Raw genomic sequence first — 27,902 nt, 5'->3', positions numbered from 1 at the left:
CTGCCCCACGGGGTGGAGTATCAGCTTCAACGCAGCACCCTTCCGCCCCACGGGGTGGAGTATCAGTTTCAACGCAGAACCCTTCTGCCCCATGGGGGTGGAGTATCAGTTTCAACGCAGCACCCTTCCACCCCACGGGGTGGAGTATCAGTTTCAACGCAGCACCCTTCCGCCCCACGGGGTGGAGTATCAGTTTCAACGCAGCACCCTTCTGCCCCACGGGGTGGAGTATCAGTTTCAACGCAGCACCCTTCCGCCCCACGGGGTGGAGTGTCAGTTTCAACGCAGCACCCTTCTGCCCCACGGGGTGGAATATCAGGAGCACCCTTCTGCCCCACGGGGTGGATCAGTTTCAACGCAGCACCCTTCTGCCCCACGGGGGTGGAGTATCAGTTTCAACGCAGCACCCTTCTGCCCCACGGGGGTGGAGTATCAGTTTCAACGCAGCACCCTTCTGCCCCAAGTATCAGTTTCAGCAGCACCCTTCTGCCCCACGGTGGTGGAGTATCAGTTTCAACGTTTCCGCCCCATGGCGGTGGACAGTTTCAACGCAGCACCCTTCCGCCCCACGGGGGTGGAGTATCAGTTTCAACGCAGCACCCTTCCGCCCCACGGGGGTGGAGTTGACCAGTTGCGTATGGTTTGAGCCTAGATGTTGATGGGCCTTTGTGCCTCATTTCTGTGCACTCTCCACAGCCTGTGACCAGTTGTCAGATCTGTCTAGGTGGTCTCTGCCAGGCTGTTTTCCAGTGAAACGTTTGAATCATGACATGAGTAAAGACCTCACACTCCTGTGCCTCCCACTGATGCACATCTCTCCTCTTCTCTCACCTCTCCTCAGGCTGTCCATCCCAGTGCCTCAGGCATCCATGGACATATGACCTGACCAGTTGTGAACCTCCTCTGTCCTCATAAGAGAATACTACTCATGCTGTTTAACAAGTTGTTAATGAGCATCTTTAACCCAGCATGTGATAACCTGCTATTTATTAGTCTTAAATAAGACATGGGGACAATGAATGACAATTGGTGCATAAGATGAGAAGCTCGATGAGAACACAGGGCAATGGGCTGAAACGTTGCTAAAACTCAGATACAGAGAATAACTATTGTAAAGAATCAAATAACTCAATTACGACAACATAAAGAAAACAAAAACAGCCAATATACAGGAAAGGACAAAATGGTAGGAAATTAAAAAGTAAAATCTCACATTCATTATTAATGCATTGAGAGCGGCAAATGGGCTTGTAGAATGCCAAGGCTAGGTCTCGCTAAATGTCATCAGAAGTTCAAATTAAATTGTCTGTACCGACGAATACCCGAGGCCCTTGCCCCTTTGTCCTCTCCACGGAGCTTACATCCTTGGAAATGTTCTCTTAACACATTTGCACATACTGTAGGCTGCATCATGGTTTAAATAAAGTGGCTTCCTCTCCTCGTCTTCTCCTTCATCTGACAATTTGAAGGTTGAAAGTATTGTTGGTAGTGTCTACTTGGAATTCGCATGAGTACAAATGAAGGCAAGGAGACGAGAAAACGGGAGGAAACTACTTGAGACGCACGCCTGGAATTTTCTAAATTCTTAGGCAGGATGCTCTGAATAACAACCAATAAGATCCTCTCTTCAAACAAAAGTGCTCAACTCCACCTTCTTCTAACAAACGATTCTTCCAATTAAACATATGATGTATTGTGATAGAAAACACCAAAGAAATTCACTAGTATGGGTGAGTTGGTATTTGCAGTCGTATTTCCACAAGTTTGGTTTTGTGATGTTTCAAGTCCAGTCTGAGTATTTAATTCACCTCAGAGCTGGGGTGTTTTCAGGGTAAACTGTAAAAATTGGCAACCGGAGGGTCAAGTTTCTGCCTGAAAACATCTGGAAATGTTTGTTTTGGCTCCCATGAGCCGTTTCACAAAACTAAGACTACTGTATATAAGGCGCTTTATCTCGCGAACACCCTTCTCTCGCGACACAAAACACTCTTTTAGTTCATGTCCAAGGCACTTAGGGCTTGCTTTCATTATTTCTGCTACCTGTTAACTCACTCTTCTTCTGGTTCTAGTGAATGCTCGAGTTCAACTCGGTGCTGGCTTTTTGACTTCAAGGTTAAGGTTGATTTGAAGTCTGTATATTTGGCATGTTATGATGATTAGTCTACTGTTATAAGGACTTTTGAGCGAGCACTTTGCAATTTATTGACTTGACATGGTTTCCCAGGACAACTGCTTTCATTCTTGCTCTGCTCTCTCTCAGCCTAACTCTTTCTCTCTCACCATTTATGGTAAAAAGTATGACGTGTACGGGGGAATGCAGACCTAGCATATATATTGGGCTACAGTTTGTTGGTTTGTTATGTAGTGGACTTTCTTGAGGTCAATTCAGTGCTGGCCTGGATGTCAAGGTTGCCCTATCGTTCGAGCCCCATTTTTCCATTGAATCTCACCAATGGATATTTGTTTATGGAAACATGGCATCTGCACTGGGCTTGACTCCTCTTTTGAATATCTCTCTTCCTCTCTAGTAGTTCTCTGTCTGTAGCTTTCCTTCCATTCAGTGCCTCTGGTGTTTGGACAAGTGTTTTCACTGAACACTTTATTTTCCCTCACTCCACATGTCACTGCTTCTCCAAGCGGTGGGTTATGATCAATTCCCTGATTAGCTTGGAATAAGAGAATGTTCTTGTTTTTGTCCAGTTTAAACGCAATTCCATTTCCTGTCCATTTTTTTCTCTCGAGCGAACAGCCCTTTTTCCAGTGATACTTTGGCAGTGGATGTCTTTTTAAATTCCACGTCTGAAATCACAACTTGGTGTCTCAGTGACTTTTTGACCTGTTTATCTCAATGCCTGACCTTTACTCAGGTCAGGGGTCGTTATTCCTCATGTTGGAGACCATGGTTTGTTTCCAGGCATTTTTTATTTTCTTCTAACCTGGTTCTAATATACCTCATTCAACTAGGCTTGAATATTCACTACATTGGTGTTAGAATGGCGTCTGATATGGTATGTTAATACTGGGCTCGAACTAAAATCCTGTACACCTTGTTGCTTTCTCCAGAACTGGGAGAATTGAGCCTTTGGGACTACAATAACAGCTGTGTCTGCAAACAAAGATGTCCAGCCTGTGATGCCTTAGCAGGGGAAATGAAAAGGGAAGTGGACTTCTCATCCTTTTAACATCCCTGGTTAGTAAATGCCTGCATCAAACTTAAAGCGTCAATCAGCAGTTGAAACGATAACAAAGCGTTTGCTAAAAAGCTGAGGGAAATGGAACCACTCTCAAATTCATAGACGGCACTATGGATGCAAGGACTGACCATCCATGATATTAAAATAATAGTTTTAACCATGTTTTAAGGTTATACAGTTTTTTCGTTTTTACATTTTGTTTACAAACATTGGAATAACGCTTATTTTGGGTTCTGATGGGGTAGGACAGTTGAACTAAGCTCCTGAGGCATTTCTACATTATATTCTTTAAGAATCAGTGGGTCCATATTATTAAGTCCATATTTATAAGTCACATTTTTTGTAGCTACTGCAGCTTGCCTCTTAAGGCCAAAACCATCAGCTGTTCCTCCTGGATGGAACCGTTAGATTTGGCTCGGGATCTTGTTATGAAAGCTTTCTTGGCTGACCGGCTGAAAAGCGAGGAGCATGTTGTTCACTCACTCCTCTGTTTCTGTGTTTATTTCTTGGTTACACTATTTTCCTCACTCACCTTCTTGCTCTCTCTAGCTGCCTCTCTCAAACACACATGGTAATTTGAACGATCGTGGGGCCGTGACTCGTGTCCTGTAATATAGGTATCTTATTGATACCGGCTCAGTTTCCTACTGTAGGCAGTTGGCTGCCTAGTGATTGCAACATTGGAATTATCCGACGTGAATAGATGGCAAAGATGTTTAGTTTCCAAGTGCTACTGAATAAGCTCATCTGAAATGCACCAATTACACATGATCCACATGACTCTACTATATCAATCCATTCCAAATCTTTATACTATACATGACACGGCCGGCAAATGTTGGTCTGGTCTAGGGCAGCATCAGAACTGCTGGGACCAGGCCTGAATAACACAATTTGCCTCTAATTTACTTTGTGTCTGCAGCGGACCTTTTCCTGCTCAAAGTGAGCCGCTGCTGTTGGAAGTCCAAACTGTCCAACTCCTTGGAGCAGCTTAATGTGCATCAGCCTCGTTACTGTGTCTTCGAGAAGGAGCGATCTGGAAGCCATCGGCCTCGTTACTGTGTCTTCGAGAAGGAGCGACCTGGAAGCCATCGGCCTCGTTACTGTGTCTTCGAGAAGGAGCGATCTGGAAGCCATCGGCCTCGTTACTGTGTCTTCGAGAAGGAGCGACTTGGAAGCCATCGGCCTCGTTACTGTGTCTTCGAGAAGGAGCGATCTGGAAGCCATCAGCCTCGTTACTGTGTCTTCGAGAAGGAGCGATCTGGAAGCCATCGGCCTCGTTACTGTGTCTTCGAGAAGGAGCGATCTGGAAGCCATCGGCCTCGTTACTGTGTCTTCGAGAAGGAGCGATCTGGAAGCCATCGGCCTCGTTACTGTGTCTTCGAGAAGGAGCGACCTGGAAGCCATCGGCCTCGTTACTGTGTCTTCGAGAAGGAGCGATCTGGAAGCCATCGGCCTCGTTACTGTGTCTTCGAGAAGGAGCGATCTGGAAGCCATCGGCCTCGTTACTGTGTCTTCGAGAAGGAGCGACCTGGAAGCCATCGGCCTCGTTACTGTGTCTTCGAGAAGGAGCGATCTGGAAGCCATCGGCCTCGTTACAGTGTCTTCGAGAAGGAGCGACCTGGAAGCCATATCGGCCTCGTTACTGTGTCTTCGAGAAGGAGCGACCTGGAAGCCATCGGCCTCGTTTCTGTGTCTTCGAGAAGGAGCGATCTGAAAGCCATCGGCCTCGTTACTGTGTCTTTGAGAAGGAGCGACCTGGAAGCCATCGGCCTCGTTACTGTGTCTTCGAGAAGGAGCGATTTGGAAGCCATCGGCCTCGTTACTGTGTCTTTGAGAAGGAGCGATCTGGAAGCCATCGGCCTCGTTACTGTGTCTTTGAGAAGGAGCGATCTGGAAGCCATCGGCCTCGTTACTGTGTCTTTGAGAAGGAGCGATCTGGAAGCCATCGGCCTCGCTACTGTGTCTTCGAGAAGGAGCGCTCTGGAAGCCATCTTTACTCTGTTTTGGAGAAAGAATCCCCACTCGGGCTCAGTGAAACGGGCATAATCAACAGAATCTGGGCTAGAGGTTGACCGATTATGATTTTTCAACGCAGATACCGATTATTGGAGGACCAAAAAAGCTGATACCGATTAATCTGCCTTTTACATTTTTTTTTATTTAATACATTTTTAATTTGTTATAATGACAATTACAACAATACTGAATTAATACTTATTTTAACTTCATATAATACATCAATAAAATCAATTTAGCATCAAATAAATGATACATGTTCAATTTGGTTTAAATAATGCAAAAACAAAGTGTTGGAGAAGAAACATGAGAACATGAAAGCTGGTGGTTACTTTTAACACGAGTCTTCAATATTCCCAGGTAAGAAGTTTTAGGTTGTAGTTATTAGAGGAATTATAGGACTATTTCCCTCTATACCATTTGTATTTCATATACCTTTGACTATTGGATGTTCTTATAGGCACTTTAGTATTGTCAGTGTAACAGTATAGCTTCTGTCCCTCTCCTCGCTCCTCCCTGGGCTCGAACCAGGAACACAACGACAACACCCACCCTCGAAGCAGCGTTACCCATGCAGAGCAAGGGGAACAACCACACTCAGTGTCAGAGCAAGTGACGTTTGAAACGCTATTATCGTGCACCCCGCTAACTAGCTAGCCATTTCACTTCGGTTACACCAGCCTCTTCTCGGGAGTTGATAGGCTTGAAGTCATAAACAACGCAATGCTTGGCGCACAACAAAGAGCTGCTGGCAAAACGCACCAAAGTGCTGTTTGAATGAATGCTTACGAGCCTGCCGCTGCCTACCACCGCTCAGTCAGATTATATGCAATGTAGGACACGCTAGATAATATCTAGTAATATCATCAACCATGTGTAGTTAACTAGTGATTATGATTGATAGTTTTTTATAAGATACGTTTAATGCTATCTAGCAACATACCTTGGCTTACTGCGTTCGCGTAATAGGCAGTCTCCTCGTGGAGTGCAACGAGAGGCAGGTGGTTATAGCGTTGGACTAGTTAACTGTAGGGTTGCAAGATTGGATCCCGCGGGCTGACACGGTGAAAATTTGTCGTTCTGCCCCTGAACGAGGCAGTTATTAACCCACCGTTCCTAGGCCGTCATTGAAAATAAGAATGTGTTCTTAACTGACTTGCCTAGTTAAATAAAGATGAAATAAAGATGTAAAAAAAAAAAAGTGTCCAAAAATACAGATTTCCGATTGTTATGAAAACTTGAAATCTTCCCTAAATAATCGTCCATTCCGATTAATCGGTCAACCTCTGATCTGGGCAAATGTTGCCCAGTCTGGGTGTACATAGCTGGTCCCTTATGGGAACCTCACATCTTTTGCGTGAGTGAAAATAGAAACACACGTGAATTTCCCAGCAGCCTGAGGATTCATTAACCCATGCAGTTTATTTGCCTTTGACATTAGAGCACGTCGACTGGCATTTCTATCAATTAATAAAAAGCATTAGGCATTGGGCCGGCAACATTTTGGCTGACTTTGTCGGCTTTTCATTCATTTTGTTGGGTCCAAAAGCCAGCATTTACTGGCTAACGGAAACCCTGGCACACACACCCAATCGCACACCTCCTTCAACCCTCCGCCTCCTTAGCTGGGCCTAAGTCTACAGTGTAATTTCATTGGTAAATTTACATGCACCTGCTCACCTTCCACATATTTAGCCATGCCTAACTGTACGGCGTGTTGCGTGTTACATCTTAGCTTGTGGTGAGTTGTGTAAGCATTTGATTCACCCTCATGCATTCCACACTTTCTTGGAGTTCTCAGAGTTCATTCTAAAAGGCCCAACAAAGCAGAACGTGACGTTGAGGGCAGTCTCAGGGAACACGATGTACAGCACTCCCTTCCTCTCTGCCTTGCCTGCCTTTGTACACACACACACACACACACACACACACACACACACACACACACACACACACACACACACACACACACACACACACACACACACACACACACACACACACACACACACGGGGTTCGCAGCTGTTTTGTCTCCTCGGCAACTTTCGCCATCAAAGGGGACTAGCCTTTCGAAACCTTTGTGAGGCCCAGCCTTTAGGTCACGTATCAAATGTGTTTCCATTTTGTCGGCACACTTCACCGCATACCTGACACACAGCGCCCCGAAGATCGGGTTCCCTGAGGTTTGCTCTCGCCATGGGAAAGCCTGCCAAGAGTGGAGGAGGAGGAGTGGGAGAATGAAATGTAGGGCTGTCCTCTCGCTACCTCTGTCCTCCACCCATCCATCCCTTATTTTTATCTCAATGCTCTAGCTTGAGTTTTTATAGGGCAGAACTGATGCCTGAAGTGTGTGTGTGTCAGTGTGCCAGGCAGACAGCTGCCCCGGCCTCAGCACTGGCAGCCAGGCTTTAAAGTGACAAATGATCCTCCCCTATTCGGCCTGCTGCCTCCCACTACGAGCCTAGAGACTAAGCTATATAGCAACGTAGCGTAGCTACATACAGTGTGTGTATATATATATATATATATATAGCTCTGTACACAAGTCTGAATTGAACTACACAGCTCTCCTTTCACTGTGTAAACTCATCTCAACTCTAACTGATGTGCTGATAAGAGTAGATGTTTAATGTCAGTCGGATTTGATTAAGGGTTAAGTATATCAGTGTTTGGTAAATAAGAATTACAGTCTCTAGAAGCTTATTCATGACATCCTCTGTAGCTCAATTGGCAGAGCCTGGTGCTTGTTACTGCAAGATAGTGGGTTCAATTCCTGAGACCATCCATACATAAAATGTATGCCAGCATGACTTAAGTCGCGTCGGGCTAAAAGCCTCTGCTAAATGGCATGTATTATTATATTGCATTGTTTACATATTACATTGTAAACTTTCTGTTATGGTGTGTTGTTGTACAGTGATGTCATGTTGGGTTAGATAGGAGATATTGTCTCCTTCTTGTACAGTGATGTTAGTTAGGAGGACGTATTGTCTCCTTGTTGTGCAGTGATGTTAGATAGGAGGAGGTATCATCTCGTTGTACAGTGATGTTAGATAGGAGGAGGTATCATCTCGTTGTACAGTGATGTTAGATAGGAGGAGGTATCATCTCGTTGTACAGTGATGTTAGATAGGAGGAGGTATCGTCTCCTTGTTGTACAGTGATGTTAGATAGGAGGAATCGTCTCCTTGTTGTACAGTGATGTTAGATAGGAGGAGGTATCATCTCGTTGTACAGTGATGTTAGATAGGAGGAGGTATCATCTCGTTGTACAGTGATGTTAGATAGGAGGAGGTATCATCTCGTTGTACAGTGATGTTAGATAGGAGGAGGTATCATCTCCTTGTTGTACAGTGATGTTAGATAGGAGGACGTATTGTCTCCTTGTTGTACAGTGATGTTAGATAGGAGGAGGTATCGTCTCCTTGTTGTGCAGTGATGTTAGATAGGAGGAGGTATCGTCTCCTTGTTGTACAGTGATGTTAGATAGGAGGACGTATCGTCTCCTTGTTGTACAGTGATGTTAGATAGGAGGTATCGTCTCCTTGTTGTACAGTGATGTTAGATAGGAGGACGTATCGTCTCCTTGTTGTGCAGTGATGTTAGATAGGAGGAGGTATCGTCTCCTTGTTGTACAGTGATGTTAGATAGGAGGAGGTATCATCTCGTTGTACAGTGATGTTAGATAGGAGGTATCGTCTCCTTGTTGTGCAGTGATGTTAGATAGGAGGAGGTATCGTCTCCTTGTTGTACAGTGATGTTAGATAGGAGGACGTATCGTCTCCTTGTTGTACAGTGATGTTAGATAGGAGGAGGTATCGTCTCCTTGTTGTACAGTGATGTTAGATAGGAGGACGTATTGTCTCCTTGTTGTACAGTGATGTTAGATAGGAGGAGGTATCGTCTCCTTGTTGTACAGTGATGTTAGATAGGAGGAGGTATCGTCTCCTTGTTGTACAGTGATGTTAGATAGGAGGAGGTATCGTCTCCTTGTTGTGCAGTGATGTTAGATAGGAGGAGGTATCATCTCGTTGTACAGTGATGTTAGATAGGAGGAGGTATCATCTCCTTGTTGTGCAGTGATGTTAGATAGGAGGAGGTATCATCTCGTTGTACAGTGATGTTAGATAGGAGGAGGTATCATCTCGTTGTACAGTGATGTTAGATAGGAGGACGTATTGTCTCCTTGTTGTACAGTGATGTTAGATAGGAGGAGGTATCGTCTCCTTGTTGTACAGTGATGTTAGATAGGAGGAGGTATCGTCTCCTTGTTGTACAGTGATGTTAGATAGGAGGAGGTATCGTCTCCTTGTTGTACAGTGATGTTAGATAGGAGGAGGTATCGTCTCCTTGTTGTGCAGTGATGTTAGATAGGAGGAGGTATCATCTCGTTGTACAGTGATGTTAGATAGGAGGAGGTATCGTCTCCTTGTTGTGCAGTGATGTTAGATAGGAGGAGGTATCGTCTCCTTGTTGTACAGTGATGTTAGATAGGAGGAGGTATCGTCTCCTTGTTGTGCAGTGATGTTAGATAGGAGGAGGTATCATCTCCTTGTTGTGCAGTGATGTTAGATAGGAGGAGGTATCATCTCGTTGTACAGTGATGTTAGATAGGAGGAGGTATCGTCTCCTTGTTGTACAGTGATGTTAGATAGGAGGACGTATCGTCTCCTTGTTGTACAGTGATGTTAGATAGGAGGACGTATCATCTCCTTGTTGTGCAGTGATGTTAGATAGGAGGAGGTATCATCTCCTTGTTGTACAGTGATGTTAGATAGGAGGAGGTATCGTCTCCTTGTTGTGCAGTGATGTTAGATAGGAGGACGTATCGTCTCCTTGTTGTACAGTGATGTTAGATAGGAGGAGGTATCGTCTCCTTGTTGTGCAGTGATGTTAGATAGGAGGAGGTATCATCTCCTTGTTGTACAGTGATGTTAGATAGGAGGAGGTATCGTCTCCTTGTTGTGCAGTGATGTTAGATAGGAGGAGGTATCGTCTCCTTGTTGTACAGTGATGTTAGATAGGAGGAGGTATCGTCTCCTTGTTGTACAGTGATGTTAGATAGGAGGAGGTATCGTCTCCTTGTTGTGCAGTGATGTTAGATAGGAGGAGGTATCGTCTCCTTGTTGTACAGTGATGTTAGATGGGAGGAGGTATCGTCTCCTTGTTGTGCAGTGATGTTAGATAGGAGGAGGTATCGTCTCCTTGTTGTGCAGTGATGTTAGATAGGAGGACGTATCGTCTCCTTGTTGTACAGTGATGTTAGATAGGAGGAGGTATCGTCTCCTTGTTGTACAGTGATGTTAGATAGGAGGAGGTATCGTCTCCTTGTTGTACAGTGATGTTAGATAGGAGGAGGTATCGTCTCCTTGTTGTACAGTGATGTTAGATAGGAGGAGGTATCGTCTCCTTGTTGTGATGTTAGATAGGAGGAGGTATCGTCTACTTGTTGTACAGTGATGTTAGATGGGAGGAGTTATCGTCTCCTTGTTGTACAGTGATGTTAGTTAGGAGGAGATATCGTCTGCTTGTTGTGCAGTGATGTTAGATAGGAGGAGGTATCGTCTCCTTGTTGTGCAGTGATGTTAGATGGGAGGAGTTATCGTCTCCTTGTTGTACAGTGATGTTAGTTAGGAGGAGATATCGTCTGCTTGTTGTGCAGTGATGTTAGATAGGAGGAGGTATCGTCTCCTTGTTGTACAGTGATGTTAGATGGGAGGAGTTATCGTCTCCTTGTTGTGCAGTGATGTTAGTTAGGAGGAGGTATCGTCTCGTTGTACAGTGATGTTAGATAGGAGGTATCGTCTCCTTGTTGTGCAGTGATGTTAGATGGGAGGAGTTATCGTCTCCTTGTTGTGCAGTGATGTTAGATTGGAGGAGGTATCGTCTCCTTGTTGTACAGTGATGTTAGATAGGAGGAGGTATCGTCTCCTTGTTGTACAGTGATGTTAGATGGGAGGAGTTATCGTCTCCTTGTTGTACAGTGATGTTAGTTTGGAGGAGGTATCGTCTCCTTGTTGTACAGTGATGTTAGATAGGAGGAGGTATCGTCTCCTTGTTGTACAGTGATGTTAGATTGGAGGAGGTATCTGGGTCTCCTTCTTGTGCAGTGATGTTAGTTAGGAGGTATCGTCTCGTTGTACAGTGATGTTAGATAGGAGGTATCGTCTCCTTGTTGTGCAGTGATGTTAGATGGGAGGAGTTATCGTCTCCTTGTTGTGCAGTGATGTTAGATAGGAGGAGCTATCGTCTCATTGTACAGTGATGTTAGATAGGGAGGTATTGGGTCATTGTTGTGCAGTGATGTTGTACAGTGGTAGTCTGGGTCAGATATCTCAGAGGAGGATGATGAGGTGGTAGTCTGGGTCAGATATCTCCTAGGAGGATATCTCGTAGTTGGGTGATATCTCCTAGGATGAGTGATGTAGTCTGGGTCAGATATCTCAGAGGAGGATGATGATGGTGGTAGTCTGGGTCAGATATCTCCTAGGAGGATGATGATGGTGGTAGTATGGGTCCGATATCTCCGAGGAGGATGATGACGGTGGTAATCTGGGTCAGATATCTCCTAGGAGGATGATGATGGTGGTAGTCTGGGTCAGATATCTCAGATGAGGATGATGATGGTGGTAGTCTGGGTCAGATATCTCCTAGGAGGATGATGATGGTGGTAGTATGGGTCCGATATCTCCGAGGAGGATGATGACGGTGGTAATCTGGGTCAGATATCTCCTAGGAGGATGACGACGGTGGTAGTCTGGGTCAGATATCTCCTAGGAGGATGACGACGGTGGTAGTCTGGGTCAGATATCTCCTAGGAGGATGATGACGGTGGTAGTCTGGGTCAGATATCTCCTAGGAGGATGATGACGGTGGTAGTCTGGGTCAGATATCTCCTAGGAGGATGATGACGGTGGTAGTCTGGGTCAGATATCTCCTAGGAGGATGATGACGGTGGTAGTCTGGGTCAGATATCTCCTAGGAGGATGACGACGGTGGTAGTCTGGGTCAGATATCTCCTAGGAGGATGATGACGGTGGTAATCTGGGTCAGATATCTCCTAGGAGGATGACGACGGTGGTAGTCTGGGTCAGATATCTCCTAGGAGGATGATGACGGTGGTAATCTGGGTCAGATATCTCCTAGGGAGGATGGGTCAGATATCGAGGATGACGGTGGTAGTCTGGGTCAGATATCTCCTAGGAGGATGATGACGGTGGTAGTCTGGGTCAGATATCTCCTAGGAGGATGACGACGGTGGTAGTCTGGGTCAGATATCTCCTAGGAGGATGATGACGGTGGTAGTCTGGGTCAGATATCTCCTAGGAGGATGACGACGGTGGTAGTCTGGGTCAGATATCTCCTAGGAGGATGATGACGGTGGTAGTCTGGGTCAGATATCTCCTAGGAGGATGACGACGGTGGTAGTCTGGGTCAGATATCTCCTAGGAGGATGACGACGGTGGTAGTCTGGGTCTGATCTATTAACCTTATTTTGTTTCTTTTCTTTTTTTTCACCCACTTCCATCTCCTTGTCCACTACTATCGGTATTTCTCTCTCTCTCTCTCTCTCTCTCTCTCTCTGTCTCTCTGTCTCTCTGTCTCTCTGTCTCTCTGTCTCTCTCTCTGTCTCTCTCTGTCTCTGTGTCTCTCTGTCTCTCTCTCTGTCTCTCTCTGTCTGTGTCTCTCTCTCTGTGTGTCCTAACCTCCTTCCTATCCAGGTATGGAGTGACCCCAGAGAACATCATCCTGTACGGTCAGAGCATCGGCACGGTACCCACGGTGGATCTGGCAGCGCGCTACGAGTGTGCCGCCGTCATCCTGCACTCACCTCTTATGTCCGGCCTGCGAGTGGCCTTCCCTGACACGCGCAAGACCTACTGCTTCGACGCCTTCCCCAGGTGGGTTATTATGAGAAATAGGGCTCCCAGGTCTCGGTCTCTGGCTGGCCTCTATCAGATGCCTGTATTATCCATAGGGTTTGTATTATGTCCCTTAGTCATATTCCATAAGCAGCTACTTCCTGTGCTGCTTTATTGTAAAGGGTTGGAAAACTAGAAAATAAGTCTTGGTTATCCGATGGAGAACAAGCTATTAGGATGAGAAATACTGTACATTTGGTGCAGGTGGGAACAGATAGCATCAAACTGTTATCAACCCTTTGTGGAACAATGCAAACTGTTATCAACCCTCAGCCCTGACACCTGAACAATGGAACAGATAGCATCAAACTGTTATCAACCCTCAGCCCTGACACCTGTGGAACAATGGCATCAAACTGTTATCAGCCATGAGATCTGTGGGACAGCGGGCAGAAGAGGAGGAGGGGGGTCTGCAAGTGGCTCTCCTAAGCTGGTACTGCTGTAGAGGACTGCTATAGAGGCCTACAGGTAACTGCCAAAATAATGGAAACACTTGAGTAAATGAGGGTTCTCTGTTATGGTGTGGAGTGCATTATCCTGGCATGGTTTAGGACTTCTCATCATCCCCTTATAGGGTCTCTGTTATGGTGAGCTGTACATTATCCTGGCATGGTTTAGGACCTCTCATCATCCCCTTACAGGGTCTCTGTTATGGTGTGGAGTGCATTATCCTGGCATGGTTTAGGACCTCATCATCCCCTTATAGGGTCTCTGTTATGGTGTGCAGTGCATTATCCTGGCATGGTTTAGGACCTCTCATCCCCTTATAGGGTCTCTGTTATGGTGTGGAGTGCATTATCCTGGCATGGTTTAGGACCTCTCATCCCCTTAGAGGGTCTCTGTTATGGTGTGGAGTGCATTATCCTGGCATGGTTTAGAACCTCTCATCCCCTTATAGGGTCTCTGTTATGGTGTGGAGTGCATTATCCTGGCATGGTTTAGAACCTCTCATCCCCTTAGAGGGTCTCTGTTATGGTGTGGAGTGCATTATCCTGGCATGGTTTAAGACCTCTCATCATCCCCTTATAGGGTCTCTGTTATGGTGTGGAGGGCATTATCCTGGCATGGTTTAGAACCTCTCATCCCCTTAGAGGGTCTCTGTTATGGTGTGGAGTGCATTATCCTGGCATGGTTTAAGACCTCTCATCATCCCCTTATAGGGTCTCTGTTATGGTGTGGAGTGCATTATCCTGGCATGGTTTAGGACCTCTCATCCCCTTATAGGGTCTCTGTTATGGTGTGGAGTGCATTATCCTGGCATGGTTTAGGACCTCTCATCCCCTTATAGGGTCTCTGTTATGGTGTGGAGGGCATTATCCTGGCATGGTTTAGAACCTCTCATCCCCTTATAGGGTCTCTGTTATGATGTGCAGTGCATTATCCTGGCATGGTTTAGGACCTCTCATCCCCTTATAGGGTCTCTGTTATGATGTGCAGTGCATTATCCTGGCATGGTTTAGGACCTCTCATCCCCTTATAGGGTCTCTGTTATGATGTGCAGTGCATTATCCTGGCATGGTTTAGGACCTCTCATCCCCTTTGTCAGAGTGCCTTGCAAAAGAATTCATCCCCCTTGGCATTTTTCCTATTTTGTTGCATTACAACCTGTATGAAAGCTTTGTGGAATCTGTGTGGGTAGCTGGACAAGTAGGATGACTGACAGTGAAGGTGAACAGGTAGGTGGTCACGTGTCAGGTGACAGAGGAATGGATGAGACTGAGGCAGGAATTCCTTTAACCATAAAGTGGTATATTTACTGAGTAGTCTGTGCTGCATCACAAAGGAAACAGAATAACATGTATCCAATCAAACTCATAATCACAAAGATCAAGTCATAACAATCATTCATTATTAACATAATTAGGGAATTCAACAATCCAGTTCATTAAGAAGTCAATGGGAATCATCCTTGAGTCATTTATGCTCGTATCTATTTATCATAATCATTAGAAGAATACAAAGAGTGATTGGTTATTCAATCTATAATCCCCATTAGTTTGATATCAGAATCGATCAGTTCAGCAAACAATGACGTTTCATATAACACCCTTTCAAGTGTCTTCATGTGTACATGTAATTTCATTACATATTAAGCATATATCAATGGCATAATTGGCCTGTGATGATCCGTAGGGCCGTGATCATTGACCATTCACATTACACAATAGGTTTGAAGCGTGCGCTCCAAGCCGCACTCCGTGTTAATAACTATAAACAATAACTGATGGCCCACTCTCCTGATCGCAACAGATAGTTCAGATGAAAGGTAACAGTCAGTGGACTTAACATGGATTCATGGAAGCACAGAACTTCTGGATTAGACTGAGTTAAGGAAGAGAAAGCAGCGAGATGGGCGATGGCGATTTCCTCCTTTTATGGAGTTGAGATCTGGGATATTTCCACCTGACCTAATTAAAGCACTCCTGGTCCAGCTGAGCAAGTGGCCTTGAATTAAAAGATTCTTCCACCAACTCCATGGGCCTTTTCTACACTGTAATTGAAATTGAGTTCTATTTGGATTTCATGTAATGGACATACACAAAATCGTCCAAATTGGTGTAGTGAAATGAAAAAGATGTTTCAAAATAATGATAATTAGAAAAGTGGTGCGTGCATATGTATTCACCTCCTTTTCTCTGAAGCCCCTGGTGCAACCAATTACCTTCATAAGTGGCATAATTAATTAAATAGATTGCACACAGGTGGACTTTAAGTGTCACATGATCTCAGTGTGTATATATATATATATATACACCTGTTCTGAAAGGCCCCTGAGTCTGCAACACCACTAAGCAATGGGCACCACCAAGCAAGTGGCACCATGAAGACCAAGAAGCTCTCCAAACAGGTCAGGGACAAAGTTCAGGGTTGGGTTATAAAAAAATATCAGAAACTTTGAACATCCCACGAAGCACCATTTTTAAATCCATTATTAAAAAATGTAAATAATATGGCACCACAACAAACTCACAGACCAGGCAAGGAGGGCATTAATCAGAGAGGCAACAAAGAGACCAAAGATAACCCTGAAGGAGCTGCAAAGCTCCACAGCAGAGACTGGAGTATCTGTCCATAGGACCACTTTAAGCCGTATACTCCACAGAGCTGGACTTTACGGAAGAGTGGCCAGAAAAAATAAGCAAACACTTTTGGTGTTCGCCAAAAGGCGTGTGGGAGACTCCCCAAACATATGGAAGGCGGCACTCTGGTCAGATGAGACTAAAATTGAGCTTTTTGGCCATCAAGGAAAAAGCTATGTCTGACGCAAACCCAACACCTCTCCTCACCCCGAGAATACCATCCCCACAGTGAAGCATGGTGGTGGCAGCATCATGCTGTGGGGATGTCTTTCATCGGCAGGGACTGGGACATTGGTCAGAATTGAATGAATGATGGATGGCGCTAAATACAGGGAAATCCTTGAAGGAAACCCATTTCAGTCTTCCAGAGATTTGAGACTGGGACAGAGGTTCACCTTCCAGCAGGACAATTAACCTAAGCATACTACTAAAGCAACACTCGAGTGGTTTAAATGGAAACATTTAAATGTCTTGGAAAGGCCTAGTCAAAGCCCAGACCTCAATCAAATTGAGAATCTGTGGTATGACTTAAAGATTGCGGAACCCATCCAACTTGAAGGAGCTGGAGCAGTTTTGCCTTGAGGAATCCCAGTGGCTAGATGTGCCAAGCTTATAGAGACATACCCCAAGAGACTTGCAGCTGTAATTACTGCAAAAGGTGGCTCTACAAAGTATTGACTTTGGAGTGGTGAATAGTTATGAACGCTCAAGTTTTCATTTTTTTGTGTGTCTTATTTCTTGTTTCAAAATATAAAATATTTAGCATCTTCAAAATGGTAGGCATGTTGTGTAAATCAAATTATACAAACTCCTGAAAATCTATTTTTATTCCAGGTTGTAAAGCAACAAAATAGGAAAAATGTCAAAGGGGGGTGAAAACGTTCACAAGCCACTGTATGTTGTGGGCTGCAATATCCTGGCATGGTTTAGGTCCTCTACCCCCTTAAAGGGACAGGTAAATGCCAATATATGCATGACTGTGAGTGTGCTTTTGTCGTTAGTCTCTGAACCCTTTGAGATTATAGTCTTATTCCACCTGGAATGTGAGGATCCTGCTTTAAAGCTACAATGTTGACATCACATCATTTCTGTGTAACAATTAAGTAAGTACCTTGCTGTGATTGTTTTCAATTCAAATTGTCAATAATAGCATAGCAAAGAACAATTTCTGAAGCAAGAATTCTGCTAGCACAGTCAGTGTGTTTAAGGGAGGGGAAAAGTACCTGAAATTGGGGAAAGAGGTTTGGAAGTCTCCTATTGGTATTTAAACAAATTTACCGCCTGGTGATGTCACCAGTCAGGTCAGAACTCCAGCTCTTACACTAAAAGGGCATTGTCCGCAATGTTACTATCATTCCGACCTTGTGTGTGTGTGTGTATACATGCATACATTAATACCAAAAAGTATGTGGACAGCTGCTCGTCAAACATCTTATTCTAAAATCATGGGTATTAATATGGAGTTTGTCTCCCCTTTTCTGCTCTAACACCACTCTTCTAGGAAGACTGTTCACTAGATATTGGAACATTGCTGCAGGGACATGCTTCCATTCAGACACGAGCATTAGTGAGGTCAGGCGCTGATGTTGGGCGATTAGGCCTGGCTCGCAGTCATGCTGAAACAGGGAAGGGCCTTCCCAAACTTTTACCACAAAGCTGGATGCACAGAATCTTCTAGAATGTCATTGTATGCTGTAGTGTTAAGATTTCCCGTCACTGGAACTAAGGGGCCTAGCCCGGGGGGCCTAGCCTAGCCCGAACCATGAAAAACAGCCCCAGACCAATATTTATCCTCCACCAAACATTACAGTTTGCACTATGTATTCGGGCTTGTAACATTCTCCTGGCATCCGCCAAACCCGGATTTGTCCATCAGACTGCCAGATGGTGAAGTGTGATTCACTGGCAGCTTCAATAAATAGTACCCGCAAACACCAGTCTCAACGTCAACGTTGAAGAAACAACTCTGGGATGCTGGCCTTCTAGTCAGAGTTGCAAAGAAAAAGCCATATCTCAGACTGGCCAATACAAAGAAAAGATTAAGATGGGCAAACAAACACTGGACAGAGTTTTGGCTTTTTCTTTGTTTTGCAGGTACTATTTAATGAAGCTGCCAGTTGAGGACTTGAGGCGTCTGTTTCTCAAACTAGACACTAATGTACTTGTCCTCTTGCTCAGTTGTGCACCTGGGCCTCCTACTCCTCTTTCTATTCTGGTTAGGGCCAGTTTGCACTGTTTTGTGAAGGGGGTAGTACACAGCGTTGTACGAGATGTTCAGTTTCTTGGATTTTTTTTGCATGGAATAGCCTTCATTTCTCAGAACACAAATAGACTGACGAGTTTCAGAAGAAAGTGCTTTGTCTACACTGTATTTCTGATCAATTTGACATTGTATATCTCTATATATATCATATGTGTATATATCATACGTAGTGCACATAAGGTGCGCACACCCCCTCTGTATGATATGTAGTTAATGGTTTGGCAGCGTGCTGTGTGGAGTCGGTCTCTCCACCCCTGCTGTTACTGCACCGCTACAAGACAGATGGATACACTACTAATGCCCCCAAGGAGGTCCATTTGTCTTAATGTGTTTGTCTTCCCCACTCTCTCCCTTTTCTCTCTTTCTCTCCCTTTTCCCTCCCTTTCCTCCCTTTCCTCCCTTTTCTCCCCTTTTCTCCCCTTTTCTCCCCTTTTCTCCCCTTTCCTCCCTTTCTTTCCCTTTCTTTCCCTTTCTCTTTCTCCCTTTCTCTCCCTTCTCCCCTTTCTCTCCCTTTCTCTCCCTTTCTCTCCTTTCTTTTTCTCTCCCTTTCTCCCTTTCTTTCCCTTTCCTCTCCCTTTCTCTCCCTTTCTTTCTTTCCCTTTCCTCCCTTTCCCCCTTTCCTCCCTTTCTCCCTTTCTCCCTTTCTCCCTTTCCTCCCTTTCTCTCCCTTTCTCCCTTTCTTCCCTCCTCCCTTTCTCTCCCTTTCCCCTTTCTCTCCCTTTCTCTCCCTTTCTCTCCCTTTCTCTCCCTTTCTCTCCCTTTCTCTCCTTTCTCTCCCTTTCCTCCCTTTCCTCCCTTTCTCTCCCTTTCCTCCCTTTCTCTCACTCTCTCCTTTTTCTCTATTTCTCACCCTTTCCTCTATTTCTCTCACTTTCTCTCCCCTTCCTCTATTTCTCACCCTTTCCTCTATTTCTCTCCCTTTCTCTCCCCTTCCTCTATTTCTCTCCCTTTCTGTCTTTCTCTCTGCTGTGCGGGCTCTGTCTTTGTTAAAGCATTGATAAACTGTAACCCCTTCTCTCTCCCCAGCATCGACAAGGTGTCCAAGGTGGCGTCGCCGGTGCTGGTGATCCACGGCACAGAGGATGAGGTGATCGACTTCTCGCACGGCCTGGCAATGTACGAGCGCTGCCCGCGTGCCGTGGAGCCCCTATGGGTGGAGGGCGCCGGGCACAATGACATCGAGCTCTACGCCCAGTACTTGGAGCGACTCAAGCAGTTCATCTCCATCGAGCTGCCCACATCCTGATCTCCCTTGGCCTCCTCCACTAAAACCTAGAGGGGGGCTGCGTAGCAAGTCTAAAATGGCTTCCTTTTTTCTTTCCTTGATCTGTGCAGAGAGAAGTGGATTGGTGGAAATTTGATACCTGAAATCCACCATGTTGGTTTTTATTGTTTATCGGTGCAGATGTTGGAGAGGAGGGGAGGAAGTGTTGAGATGCTTCCCCCAGGGCTTAACCAGGTCAGGCTGAGCTGAGCCAGGCCAAGGCATCCCCGGCGCTCATATGTGGACAGGTCCCAGGTCTCTTTGCCAAAGAGCTAGGGCCCGCTCAGTATTTGCACTTGCTCTTCTATCTGGATCTCGATTTGATTCTCCTTCTTGCTCTCCCTCTCTGCCGGTGGGGATGTGATAAATTCCCTCTGCGATCTTGTTCTCCCTATTTCATCTGTTTCGCTCTCTTTTATGCTCATGATTGATTGACTTTGTATTCTTTTCTACCTGATGAAGAACAATCTGTTTTGCACCTCAGATACACGATTGATGTTCTTGCTTTTTGTGTTTGTTAAATATTGTTTTGTCTTTTTTCCATTCAGGGTGAATTGAAACGAATGCACTTTTATTGTGCAGATATGTTCAGGTAATCATATTGTATGTTCTTTGTTATCTTATTGACATTCCATGTTTCACTACACAGAATCTCATTCCCATGTTGTTTTCAAGGCCAGTGTGTGACCGTGTGAGAGATGCGTTTGGATGAAAAACATTACCCAGCTCACCCCTGGGTGTCTCACATCCTGTAACAATGCTCTTGTTAACTGGAGGTCATGTGGTAAGTAGGGTCAGGTGTTTTTCCTCAACTGGGGTTTTCCAGTGAGGGACACCACCTGACCCTAATGATGACACTTGACCATGTATCAAATAAAAACATACCTACAATGTACTGTAATGAACCAAATCAGCCCCTAGCCAGTACTGTCTCTACACACACCTGATCATTACCTCTACACACACCTAGCCAGTACTGTCTCCACACACCTGATCAGCCCCTAGCCTGTCTCCACACCTGATCAGCCCCTAGCCAGTACTGTCTCTACACACACCTGATCAGCCCCTAGCCAGTACTGTCTCTACACACACCTGATCAGCCCCTAGCCAGTACTGTCTCTACACACCTGATCAGCTCCTAGCCAGTACTGTCTCTAGCCAGTACTGTCTCTACACACACCTGATCAGCCCCTAGCCAGTACTGTCTCTACACACACCTGATCAGCCCCTAGCCAGTACTGTCTCTACTGATCAGCCCCTCCAGTACTGTCTCTACACACCCTGATCAGCCCCTAGCCAGTACTGTCTCTACACACACCTGATCAGCCCTAGCCAGTACTGTCTCTACACACACCTGATCAGCCCCTAGCCAGTACTGTCTCTACACACACCTGATCAGCCCCTAGCCAGTACTGTCTCTACACACACCTGATCAGCCCCTAGCCAGTACTGTCTCTACACACACCTGATCAGCCCCTAGCCAGTACTGTCTCTACACACACCTGATCAGCCAGTACTGTCTCTAGCCACACCTGAGCCCCTAGCCAGTACTGTCTCTACACACACCTGATCAGCCCCTAGCCAGTACTGTCTCTACACACACCTGATCAGCCCCTAGCCAGTACTGTCTCTACACACACCTGATCAGCCCCTAGCCAGTACTGTCTCTACACACACCTGATCAGCCCCTAGCCAGTACTGTCTCTACACACACCTGATCAGCCCCTAGCCAGTACTGTCTCTACACACACCTGATCAGCCCCTAGCCAGTACTGTCTCTACACACACCTGATCAGCCCCTAGCCAGTACTGTCTCTACACACACCTGATCAGCCCAGTACTGTCTCTAGATCAGCCCCTAGCCAGTACTGTCTCTACACACACCTGATCAGCCCCTAGCCAGTACTGTCTCTACACACACCTGATCAGCCCCTAGCCAGTACTGTCTCTACACACACCTGATCAGCCCCTAGCCAGTACTGTCTCTACACACACCTGATCAGCCCCTAGCCAGTACTGTCTCTAGCCACCTGATCAGCCCCTAGCCAGTACTGTCTCTACACACACCTGATCAGCCCCTAGCCAGTACTGTCTCTACACACACCTGATCAGCCCCTAGCCAGTACTGTCTCTACACACACCTGATCAGCCCCTAGCCAGTACTGTCTCTACACACACCTGATCACACACACCTGATCAGCCCTAGCCAGTACTGTCTCTACACACACCTGATCAGCCCCTAGCCAGTACTGTCTACACACACCTGATCAGCCCCTAGCCAGTACTGTCTCTACACACACCTGATCAGCCCCTAGCCAGTACTGTCTCTACACACACCTGATCAGCCCCTAGCCAGTACTGTCTCTACACACACCTGATCAGCCCCTAGCCAGTACTGTCTCTACACACACCTGATCAGCCCCTAGCCAGTACTGTCTCTACACACCTGACCTGATCAGCCCCTAGCCAGTACTGTCTCTACACACACCTGATCAGCCCCTAGCCAGTACTGTCTCTACACACACCTGATCAGCCCCTAGCCAGTACTGTCTCTACACACACCCCTAGCCATTCTCTAGATCAGCCCTAGCCAGTACTGATCAGCCCCTAGCCAGTACTGTCTCTACACACACCTGATCAGCCCCAGTAGCCAGTACTTTCTCTACACACACCTGATCAGCCCCTAGCCAGTACTGTCTCTACACACACCTGATCAGCCCCTAGCCAGTACTGTCTCTACACACACCTGATCAGCCCCTAGCCAGTACTGTCTCTACACACACCTGATCAGCCCCTAGCCAGTACTGTCTCTACACACACCTGATCAGCCCCTAGCCAGTACTGTCTCTACACACACCTGATCAGCCCCTAGCCAGTACTGTCTCTACACACACCTGATCAGCCCTAGCCAGTACTGTCTCTACACACACCTGATCAGCCCCTAGCCAGTACTGTCTCTAGACACACCTGATTAGCCCCTAGCCAGTACTTTCTCTACACACACCTGATCAGCCCCTAGCCAGTACTGTCTCTAGACACACCTGATTAGCCCCTAGCCAGTACTTTCTCTACACACACCTGATCAGCCCCTAGCCAGTACTGTCTCTACACACACCTGATCAGCCCCTAGCCAGTACTTTCTCTACACACACCTGATCAGCTCCTAGCCAGTACTGTCTCTAGACACCCGTGTAGATCTGAAAGGAGCCGATTTTAAGCAGTATTCATGTTTTTCTGCCTTGCTGTTCGGGGGATTTTTACCATATTGCTAAGACCTATCCATTCATTTCAGATCTAGAGGTATGTCTTGGGCGTAGGAGTTGATTTGGGATTCAGCACTAGTGTAGATGTTTTTGTTCAGAAGTTTTCCGCGAAGCCATTTTGTTTGTCTGTTCAGAATTCAGATTGTGTTTAACGTAAATGCTTTGGGTTGCTGTTTGGCAGTATGTACCTGTTCCTTTCATTTCAACACTTCAAATAAAGCCTTAAGTCTGGACATTTCACCCTAACACTCCTGTTGACTTGAGTTGGGGAGTCTCATGGTCTGCAGGGGGACTGACTGCTGCTATGGGTTCGGTTAGAGGAATCTTCTCAATCACTGTGAAAAGATGTTTTGGGGTAATACTGGTCAAAAAGGTACTTCACCTAATGCAATCTCAATGAGTCTTCACATGTAGATGAGAGATTTTTGAGCCATCTCACCACCATTTGCAGATTCTGTCTGTATCCCTTTTGTCTGGGGGTAAAGGGGGGATTCCCCCCAACAGACCCCTTCCCTGCTCCCCATCTTGTTTCACTCCAAAGAACTCTGCAAGTGTCACCAAGACTAGGTTTTGGAAGAAACACTGCATGCAAACAACTTTTCATAAAGGACATTTGAGTGCAGAGAGAAGAAGCCAGAGGAATGACTGGGTTGGAAGTCTTCTGCTAATGTTCTCAGCTGTAAAAGAATAATAATAATCAACATGGAAACACTACACTGCCCAAGGAGTGTCCTTTTGGAAGAAGGAGCTATAAGTGAAGGATATGTGCTGTCCTTTTGGAAGGAGGAGGTATAAGTGAAGGATATGTGCTGTCCTTTTGGAAGGAGGAGGTATAAGTGAAGGATATGTGCTGTCCTTTTGGAAGGAGGAGGTATAAGTGAAGGATATGTGCGTAGCAACTTGTGATTAATGTTTTGACTGACGGTGTATTGCTGTGAGGTGATGGCTGTATTGCGGTCGTGGTTGGGTTTTCGTGTGACGAATAAAAGATTCTAGTGTTTTCTCGTCATAACTTACTAAGGGGCCTATGTTTTGACACAACGAGTCCTTTAACTTAACATCTAGTTTTTTCTGCTTGTCTTTTTAAAGAACGAAAAACTGCTTTAGTCCCATTTATTGTTTTGATACTGACATTTTTACAATGTTCTTTTCCAGTAAATGTTGATAGATTTACACTCTAATGCTGGTTTGTCAGAACCATATGTAATGTATCTATATATCCTCTATACATAATATAAAACATTGATTTAAGGGCTATTCTAGCCTACTTGAGTTTAACACTGGAGTCACAGTATGCAAATCTAATGCATAAAACAACTAGTGGGTACAGAGGTTTCTTAGTGTTAAACTGACAGAGAAAAAGCCTTAAATGTGCCGTGCTACAGATTGTCATTCATGTTGGCTGTGTTGCTTTCAGGCAACACGGTGGATGTTTTAATGCTTAATGGAATAAAGAATGCATGGAATTACATATACTGTCTGTTCTATTGTTTTTAAACCTATTATCTCAGTCTTCTACTGTGCTGATGTTCCTGTCAATGTTCTTGCATCCATGAAGGAGCCTTTATTTGTACCTTTATTTTACACCTGAGTAAATGAGGGGTACAAAGTATTGAAAGAAGTTGCTTCTACACAGGTGTGGTTCCTGAGTTAATTAAGCGACTAACATCCCATCATGCTTAGGGTCATGTATAATAATGCCCAGTTGATTATTATTTAGCTACCATGGCTAGAAGAGATCTGTGCCTTTGAAAGAGGGGTCTTTAAGGAGCAGAGGGGCTTTGAAGGCTGTGTGTGTCTGTCACCAGATCTCAACTCAATTAGACACTTATGGGCGCAACTCTATATTAGGAAGGTGTTTTTAGAGGCGACAAGCTCAGTTTACTAAACTCTTGTTGAATAATCGCCTCCATAGTAGCCTGGGATAGTAAGATTTATAGCCAGTTACTAGCTTTATTATAGTTCCAGTATATCGGGTGGCAGGTAGCCTAGCGGTTAAGTGTTGGGCCAGTAACTGAAAGGTCGCTGTTTCGAATCCCAGAGCTGACTAGGTGAAAAATCGGTCTGTGTCCATGAGCAAGGCACTTAACGCTAATTGCTCCTGTAAGTCAACTGGTTAAGATTACATAAAATACAGGGTACTGTAGGTTCTAGGCAATACTCTTTCAGTGTTCAGAAATCTCTGTAGTCCAGGGATGGTGAGGGGAAACTTGAAGCCTCTTGTGAGAGTATAGTAGCAGTGTGAGTATAGTAGCAGCGTGAGTTGTGTGAGAGTATAGTAGCAGTGTGAGAGTATAGTAGAAGCGTGAGTATAGTAGCAGCGTGAGTCGTGTGGCGTGTGAGAGTATAGTAGCAGCGTGAGTTGTGTGAGTACAGTAGCAGCGTGAGTCGTGTGAGAGTATAGTAGCAGCGTGAGTCGTGTGAGAGTATAGTAGCAGCGTGAGTTGTGTGAGTATAGTAGCAGCGTGAGTTGTGTGAGTATAGTAGCAGCGTGAGTTGTGTGAGAGTATAGTAGCAGCGTGAGTTGTGTGAGAGTATACTAGTAGCGTGAGCCGTGTGAGAGTATAGTAGCAGCGTGAGTCGTGTGAGAGTATAGTAGCAGCGTGAGTCGTGTGAGAGTATAGTAGCAGCGTGAGCCGTGTGAGAGTATAGTAGCAGCGTGAGCCGTGTGAGAGTATAGTAGCAGCGTGAGCCGTGTGAGAGTATAGTAGCAGCGTGAGCCGTGTGAGAGTATAGTAGCAGCGTGAGCCGTGTGAGAGTATAGTAGCAGCGTGAGCCGTGTGAGAGTATAGTAGCAGCGTGATTTGTGTGAGAGTATAGTAGCAGCGTGAGCCGTGTGAGAGTATAGTAGCAGCGTGAGCCGTGTGAGAGTATAGTAGCAGCGTGAGCCGTGTGAGAGTATAGTAGCAGCGTGAGCCGTGTGAGAGTATAGTAGCAGCGTGAGCCGTGTGAGAGTATAGTAGCAGCGTGAGCCGTGTGAGAGTATAGTAGCAGCGTGAGTTGTGTGAGAGTATAGTAGGAGCGTGAGCCGTGTGAGAGTATAGTAGCAGCGTGAGCCGTGTGAGAGTATAGTAGCAGCGTGGGCCGTGTGAGAGTATAGTAGCAGCGTGAGCCGTGTGAGAGTATAGTAGCAGCGTGAGTTGTGTGAGAGTATAGTAGCAGCGTGAGCCGTGTGAGAGTATAGTAGCAGCGTGAGCCGTGTGAGAGTATAGTAGCAGCGTGAGTTGTGTGAGAGTATAGTAGCAGCGTGAGCCGTGTGAGAGTATAGTAGCAGCGTGAGCCGTGTGAGAGTATAGTAGCAGCGTGAGCCGTGTGAGAGTATAGTAGGAGCGTGAGCCGTGTGAGAGTATAGTAGCAGCGTGAGCCGTGTGAGAGTATAGTAGCAGCGTGAGCCGTGTGAGAGTGTACACTGGCCAGCTGCCAGGCTTAGGGGCTCCAGGCGAGGAAGGGGAGGTGAGCCAGCAACCTGTTTTACATGTCTGGGTGCCTGCCTGGAGGCCCGGGAGCTGGGCTCTGGGCCCGTGTGTACAAACAAAGATATGTGTTATTGAGGTGTTTACCTGATATGACTGTTGCCATCTGGGGTCTGAAGCCTTACATAGTAGCTACTATAAAGTGCATACGAAGGATTGGTCCTTGGAGCCGAATAGCAGTGTTTTCCTCTAATTGAAGAGGGAGCTGGATTGGTCTGACTATGTTGCGGCTACAAACTGTACAGAGCAGCTTGAACAAAACTGTCTCATTTGTGTGATGTGGTGGCAACAAGCACAATTGAAAAAAGGACAAGTGAGTTTTCATATCAAAGTTCCATGATGTGAGAATTAACTGCAGAACTTCAGGAATGTTTTACATTTCCATTGGGGATCATGATCAAGTGCGTTGACACTGAGAAAACACTAGCCATCTAGTGGACCCAAGCACTGCAACAACTACGTTTGAACAAGGACATCTGTAGTTTAGTTTATTTATCTTAATACACATATGTGTAATTCCACGGTTACACAGGGATGTTGAGACTGTATAACAAACAAATGTATAACAAACAAAAAACAATGATTTGGTTGGTAACAGAATGACTGCACCAACAGCACAAACTGGCATTCTGTTTCCAAACTTTGCATCTGCACTGTTAAATGTGTTTTTGTAAAATGTTCAGTGTAAGTTGAATGTCTAAGTTTGCAATCATTGGGGTTTGTTTGGAATACATTTTAAAATGAAAACTCTGAGTCTCAATGTCACTCTGTTTTTGTGGAATGACCCATATCTAAAAACAAGCTCTGTAGCTGCAGTGATCTATTGAAATGTCCTTACTACTCTCTCCTCCTCTCCCTCTCACTCCCTCCCTCGCTCGCTATACCACCCTCAAACTAAAGTAGCAGCACAAACATCAAGTTAAATGGAATCATCCCATGCAGATTTTACTGTGCAAGTCCTTCAGTAATCAACATGTAGGCTAATTAAATATTTTGTCTAATTCCAGCATTCCTCAGATAACGCCAGAAATCTACAAGGATTATTTAGTAGGAAATTACTGATTAACCAGCTAATCCATTTCTGGCTCTTGATAGATTTAAGTGATCCTTTAACCACAGGTTTAGGATCAGTTGATCATCCCCACATTTGAACTTTAAGTGAATTTCTCTTAGAGGTCATGGGCTGGTCACATCCGTACTGTACATGACTTGTGGGACGTGGAAAAGGTCTGGATGTGTGGCAGGGTGATTAAGGTTCCTGTGAACCTTTTTCCCTGGTGCAAGACAATGACCCTGGCTGGCTGTTTCCTCAAACCATCTTCCTCACGGGGAATTCTGTCATTCCCACACTCAGCTGAAATTAACACAGATTACACACACTTCCCCATAGACACAAAGACATACACACTCACCTCCTGAAAGA

The 27,902-nt window shown here is 45.6% G+C and overlaps 1 protein-coding gene and 2 long non-coding RNA genes across 52 annotated transcripts in view; 2 read left to right on the top strand and 1 right to left on the bottom strand.

The window, feature by feature from the left end:
* Positions 1–20,524, top strand: part of LOC127921676 (alpha/beta hydrolase domain-containing protein 17C) — a 35,208-nt gene extending 14,684 nt beyond the window's left edge. The window contains exons 2-3 of the mRNA XM_052505266.1: positions 12,936–13,115; positions 19,506–20,524. Of these exons, the coding sequence (XP_052361226.1) occupies positions 12,936–13,115; positions 19,506–19,725 (400 nt within the window). The 3' untranslated portion in view covers positions 19,726–20,524. The remainder of the gene's footprint in view (positions 1–12,935; positions 13,116–19,505) is intronic.
* Positions 20,524–23,008, bottom strand: LOC127921677 (uncharacterized). Of its 50 annotated transcripts, XR_008109270.1 has the most exons (8): positions 22,859–22,988; positions 22,674–22,821; positions 22,488–22,600; positions 21,972–22,189; positions 21,811–21,884; positions 21,628–21,738; positions 21,310–21,568; positions 21,065–21,245 (listed from the first exon to the last, which is right to left on the bottom strand). It is a non-coding gene; the product is annotated as an uncharacterized LOC127921677 (long non-coding RNA). The 50 variants fall into 50 exon arrangements; XR_008109275.1 differs by lacking the exons at positions 21,811–21,884; positions 21,972–22,189 and adding an exon at positions 20,524–20,686 and having other exon boundaries at positions 21,098–21,245; positions 21,628–21,773; XR_008109266.1 differs by lacking the exons at positions 21,811–21,884; positions 21,972–22,189 and adding an exon at positions 20,893–20,960 and having other exon boundaries at positions 21,098–21,245; positions 21,628–21,773.
* On the top strand, positions 22,653–24,477 carry LOC127921678 (uncharacterized). Its single transcript, XR_008109306.1, has 2 exons — positions 22,653–23,836; positions 23,878–24,477. It is a non-coding gene; the product is annotated as an uncharacterized LOC127921678 (long non-coding RNA).
* The last annotated feature ends 3,425 nt before the right edge of the window (positions 24,478–27,902 follow it).

Source organism: Oncorhynchus keta, unplaced genomic scaffold (genome assembly GCF_023373465.1).
Source record: "Oncorhynchus keta strain PuntledgeMale-10-30-2019 unplaced genomic scaffold, Oket_V2 Un_contig_23053_pilon_pilon, whole genome shotgun sequence".
Lineage (NCBI taxonomy): Eukaryota > Metazoa > Chordata > Actinopteri > Salmoniformes > Salmonidae > Oncorhynchus > Oncorhynchus keta.
This window is presented reverse-complemented; position numbering and strand designations above follow the sequence as displayed.